General features: G+C 41.9%; 1 protein-coding gene across 1 annotated transcript in view; it reads left to right on the top strand.

The window, feature by feature from the left end:
• The window catches only part of LOC138979130 (kinesin-like protein KIF20B), an 87,016-nt gene that overhangs the window by 72,709 nt on the left and 8,307 nt on the right, over window positions 1-6,000 (top strand). The window contains exon 38 of the mRNA XM_070351940.1: window positions 1,120-1,305. Within this exon, the coding sequence (XP_070208041.1) occupies window positions 1,120-1,305 (186 nt within the window). The remainder of the gene's footprint in view (window positions 1-1,119; window positions 1,306-6,000) is intronic.

Raw genomic sequence — 6,000 nt, forward strand, 5'->3', positions numbered from 1 at the left:
GCCCCATCTTTTGATACCAGTTTGGTTTACCTTGCTTCAAGGTCAAGGTCACAGGAGCTCTTCAAAGTTGGATTGTATACATATTTTAAAGTGGCCTTGACCCTGAACTATGGAAGATAACTGTTTCAAACTTAAAAATTATGTGGGGCACATGTTATGCTTTCATCATGAGACACATTTGGTCACATATGATCAAGGTCAAGGTCACTTTGACCCTTATGAAATGTGACCAAAATAAGGTAGTGAACCACTAAAAGTGACCATATCTCATGGTAGAAAGAGCCAATAAGCACCATTTTACTTCCTATGTCTTGAATTAACAGCTTTGTGTTGCATGACCTTGGATGACCTTGACCTTGGGTCAAGGTCACATGTATTTTGGTAGGAAAAATGTGTAAAGCATGTGAGTCGTATGGGCTTTGCCCTTCTTGTTGGTACTGGAATGTTGACATTTTTAATATGAGGTGTTGTCATGTTGCTTTATTTGTGGCAGTGGTATGCACGAGAAAAATGGAAGAAGAAAAAGCAATAAGATAAAACTACATTCAAAAAGATGCTGCAACGAGATTTATTGGCCCTGGAATCGTCTTAGTTGCAGTGGAACGTTATTCATTGTCTTTGCAGTGTTTTTTTAATCAAAGAAGTATATGCTCTCACATCTGTTGTCATTTTGTTGTGAAAGAGATGGTCCTATATCGTGTAGCCTGGGCAGAGTTTGACAGGGAACACTTTGCCTTTAACAGTAGCACACAAGAAATGGAATATTTATTCATATTTCTAACTATTATTATTGTTACAGTGGAATTCCCTTTTTATAAACTCCAAAAGTCTGAGAAAATCAGATCTAAAATAGGAGAGAGTCTTAAAATGGGGGTAATGAAGAGAGTCTGAGAAAATCAGATCTAAAATAGGAGAGAGTCTTAAAATGGGGGTAATGAAGAGAGTCTGAGAAAATCAGATCTAAAATAGGAGAGAGTCTTAAACTGGGGGTGATGAAGAAAAAGTCTGAGAAAACAGGGTCTTAAAAGGGAAGGAGTTGTAAATTGGGGGTCTTAAACGTGGAGTTCCACTGTACTATTTTGTTATATATCTTGAATGTGTTGTTTTTTGTGTTCTCAGGGAACGGAGCCACCACCGCGCCCTCCCCCACCCCAGCACCAGAGTTTCCGGGTGAACGACTCCGAGCTAGTGGACGACATCGACACCACGGGTCACCTCCAGGTGGACGCAACACCCCCCGTGGCGGCCAAGAGTATCAGGCGCAAACGCACTTCAGCTCTCAACACTAGCTCCGGTTCTTCTGCCGTGAGCTTTTTTATTTTATTTTTTATTTTTTATCAGTGTTTTGTGCTTGTCTATCCTTTAGTGGCAAAGAAAAGACCCAACAATACTGTAGTCACGTGTTTGACAAAGACAATATGAATAACAAAGCACGACGTTTCGACCACTGGGATCTTTCTCAGGTCGAAACGCCATGCTTTGTTATTCGTATCGTCTTCGTCAAACATGTGAGTACAGTATTGTTTGGTCTTTTTGTTTCTCGCTCTCATCAGGCATGAACATTCTCCGTATTTTCCGTATTTTTGAAAAAAATAATCCTTATTTTTTTTAGTTTCCGTATTTTTCCGATCGAGCGCACAAAAAAAAATTGTTTTAGAAGTTTTCGGTAATAAAAACATATGGTCTTTTTGCCGAATCAACTTCCGTTGTTCAAATCAAAATGGCGGCTAACGCGGAAAGTAACACCGGTTCTGTGTCATCAAAGAAAAAGGGAAATGACGAAGACTTGCGTAACAAATTCCGTTGGGCATGGCTTGAAGAAATCGTCAATGATGTGCGTTTGGGCGCTGAGATCAAGACAACGACAAAGGAAGGCGTCGTGCTGTGTACCGTTTGCACGAAGGAACTCAGCTTCAGTCAAGGTGGAGTTGCGGCGTTACGAAAACACGTCAGTACTGCAAAGCACAAGGAGAGAAGAAAAGCAATTGATGGAGGGACGACGATTGCAGATTTGTTCTACTTTTGAGAACTTTAGTTTGTTTGTTTCATTCTATCATTGGGTACCCGTTTCATTATTCCATTGCCAACTTCCCCCCCCCCCCCCACCACCATTCTGAACCAATTCATTTTGATTTGCAGCGTTAGCAATGAACTTTTTTCAAGGTTGGCACACACATCTCTCTGTCTCTCTCTCTCTCTCTCTCTCTCTCTCTCTCTCTCTCTCTCTCTCTCTCTCTATCTCTCTCTCTCTCTCTCTCTCTCTCTCTCCTCTCTCTCTTTTTGTTTGTTTGTATATATTTATTTGATCATTTTTGTCTGTTTTTGAGTTGGACATTGTTACTTATCAATATAAATTTATTCCATGAAAATACCATCTTGTAATCCCTTTTTAATGACTGAAAAAGAAGTAGATTTGCACTGAAACAGATTGCTTTATTTTGCACCCACTGACATTTTTTTTCCGGGGCAGCATGCCCCTGGACCCCCCCCCCCCCCCCTAGTAGTCGGATATAAAATTCTATATATATACATATTTCATGACAATACCAGCTTGTTGTAATCCCTTTTTAATGCCTGAAAAAGAAGTAGATTTGCTTTCAAATGAGCACCAGATTGCTTCATTTTGTATGTATTTTGGGGCCATGTTTGAATCCAATTTTAAGGCTCAGATAGCCCTAGATTGCACCAAATTTCACCCTTGAAAAAAAAAAATTCTGGGGGGGGCATGCCCCCGGACCCCCCTAGAAGTCTTGGCGTTTCGCACCTGCGAAACTTGGCGCTATGCGCCTTCGAAATTTTTTTTCAATAATTTTTTTTTTCCTTCAGTTTTCATGCCTGCTCATGCACAGTCACCATTGTTCTGCTCTCTTTTGGCAGGTTGTTGACGGTAGAAATTCAGTGGTAGTACAGTGGAACCCCCTTTTTAGGATCCCCTCCATTTAGAATTTCTCTTTTTTAAGACCTTACCTTTTGAGATGTTCTCTTGATAACCTGTGTAAAGTTACCTCCCTTTTAGGACTCCCTCCCTTTTGAGATGTTCTCTTGATAACCTGTGTAAAGTTACCTCCCTTTTAGGACTCCCTCCCTTTTGAGATGTTCTCTGGATAACCTGTGTAAAGTTACCCCCCTTTTAGGACTCCCTCCCTTTTGAGATGTTCTCTGGATAACCTGTGTAAAGTTACCTCCCTTTTAGGACTCCCTCCCTTTTGAGATGTTCTCTTGATAATCTGTGTAAAGTTACCCCCCTTTTAGGACTCCCTCCCTTTTGAGATGTTCTCTTGATAACCTGTGTAAAGTTACCCCCCTTTTAGGACTCCCTCCCTTTTGAGATGTTCTCTTGATAACCTGTGTAAAGTTACCTCCCTTTTAGGACTCCCTCCCTTTTGAGATGTTCTCTTGATAACCTGTGTAAAGTTACCTCCCTTTTAGGACTCCCTCCCTTTTGAGATGTTCTCTTGATAACCTGTGTAAAGTTACCTCCCTTTTAGGACTCCCTCCCTTTTGAGATGTTCTCTGGATAACCTGTGTAAAGTTACCCCCCTTTTAGGACTCCCTCCCTTTTGAGATGTTCTCTGGATAACCTGTGTAAAGTTACCTCCCTTTTAGGACTCCCTCCCTTTTGAGATGTTCTCTTGATAATCTGTGTAAAGTTACCCCCCTTTTAGGACTCCCTCCCTTTTGAGATGTTCTCTTGATAACCTGTGTAAAGTTACCCCCCTTTTAGGACTCCCTCCCTTTTGAGATGTTCTCTTGATAACCTGTGTAAAGTTACCTCCCTTTTAGGACTCCCTCCCTTTTGAGATGTTCTCTTGATAACCTGTGTAAAGTTACCTCCCTTTTAGGACTCCCTCCCTTTTGAGATGTTCTCTGGATAACCTGTGTAAAGTTACCCCCCTTTTAGGACTCCCTCCCTTTTGAGATGTTCTCTGGATAACCTGTGTAAAGTTACCTCCCTTTTAGGACTCCCTCCCTTTTGAGATGTTCTCTTGATAATCTGTGTAAAGTTACCCCCCTTTTAGGACTCCCTCCCTTTTGAGATGTTCTCTTGATAACCTGTGTAAAGTTACCCCCCTTTTAGGACTCCCTCCCTTTTGAGATGTTCTCTTGATAACCTGTGTAAAGTTACCTCCCTTTTAGGACTCCCTCCCTTTTGAGATGTTCTCTTGATAACCTGTGTAAAGTTACCTCCCTTTTAGGACTCCCTCCCTTTTGAGATGTTCTCTTGATAACCTGTGTAAAGTTACCTCCCTTTTAGGACTCCCTCCCTTTTGAGATGTTCTCTGGATAACCTGTGTAAAGTTACCCCCCTTTTAGGACTCCCTCCCTTTTGAGATGTTCTCTGGATAACCTGTGTAAAGTTACCTCCCTTTTAGGACTCCCTCCCTTTTGAGATGTTCTCTTGATAATCTGTGTAAAGTTACCCCCCTTTTAGGACTCCCTCCCTTTTGAGATGTTCTCTTGATAACCTGTGTAAAGTTACCCCCCTTTTAGGACTCCCTCCCTTTTGAGATGTTCTCTTGATAACCTGTGTAAAGTTACCTCCCTTTTAGGACTCCCTCCCTTTTGAGATGTTCTCTTGATAACCTGTGTAAAGTTACCTCCCTTTTAGGACTCCCTCCCTTTTGAGATGTTCTCTTGATAACCTGTGTAAAGTTACCTCCCTTTTAGGACTCCCTCCCTTTTGAGATGTTCTCTGGATAACCTGTGTAAAGTTACCCCCCTTTTAGGACTCCCTCCCTTTTGAGATGTTCTCTGGATAACCTGTGTAAAGTTACCTCCCTTTTAGGACTCCCTCCCTTTTGAGATGTTCTCTTGATAATCTGTGTAAAGTTACCCCCCTTTTAGGACTCCCTCCCTTTTGAGATGTTCTCTTGATAACCTGTGTAAAGTTACCCCCCTTTTAGGACTCCCTCCCTTTTGAGATGTTCTCTTGATAACCTGTGTAAAGTTACCTCCCTTTTAGGACTCCCTCCCTTTTGAGATGTTCTCTTGATAACCTGTGTAAAGTTACCTCCCTTTTAGGACTCCCTCCCTTTTGAGATGTTCTCTTGATAACCTGTGTAAAGTTACCTCCCTTTTAGGACTCCCTCCCTTTTGAGATGTTCTCTTGATAACCTATGTAAAGTTACCTCCCTTTTAGGACTCCCTCCCTTTTGAGATGTTCTCTTGATAACCTGTGTAAAGTTACCTCCCTTTTAGGACTCCCTCCCTTTTGGGATGTTCTCTTGATAACCTGTGTAAAGTTACCCCCCTTTTAGGACTCCCTCCCTTTTGAGATGTTCTCTTGATAACCTGTGTAAAGTTACCCCCCTTTTAGGACTCCCTCCCTTTTGAGATGTTCTCTTGATAACCTGTGTAAAGTTACCCCCCTTTTAGGACTCCCTCCCTTTTGAGATGTTCTCTTGATAACCTGTGTAAAGTTACCTCCCTTTTAGGACTCCCTCCCTTTTGAGATGTTCTCTTGATAACCTGTGTAAAGTTACCTCCCTTTTAGGACTCCCTCCCTTTTGAGATGTTCTCTTGATAACCTGTGTAAAGTTACCTCCCTTTTAGGACTCCCTCCCTTTTGAGATGTTCTCTTGATAACCTATGTAAAGTTACCTCCCTTTTAGGACTCCCTCCCTTTTGAGATGTTCTCTTGATAACCTGTGTAAAGTTACCTCCCTTTTAGGACTCCCTCCCTTTTGGGATGTTCTCTTGATAACCTGTGTAAAGTTACCCCCCTTTTAGGACTCCCTCCCTTTTGAGATGTTCTCTTGATAACCTGTGTAAAGTTACCCCCCTTTTAGGACTCCCTCCCTTTTGAGATGTTCTCTTGATAACCTGTGTAAAGTTACCCCCCTTTTAGGACTCCCTCCCTTTTGAGATGTTCTCTTGATAACCTGTGTAAAGTTACCCCCCTTTTAGGACTCCCTCCCTTTTGAGATGTTCTCTTGATAATCTGTGTAAAGTTACCCCCCTTTTAGGACTCCCTCCCTTTTGAGATGTTCTCTTGATAAC

The sequence above is a fragment of the Littorina saxatilis genome, linkage group LG10, assembly GCF_037325665.1.
Source record: "Littorina saxatilis isolate snail1 linkage group LG10, US_GU_Lsax_2.0, whole genome shotgun sequence".
Classification (NCBI taxonomy): domain Eukaryota; kingdom Metazoa; phylum Mollusca; class Gastropoda; order Littorinimorpha; family Littorinidae; genus Littorina; species Littorina saxatilis.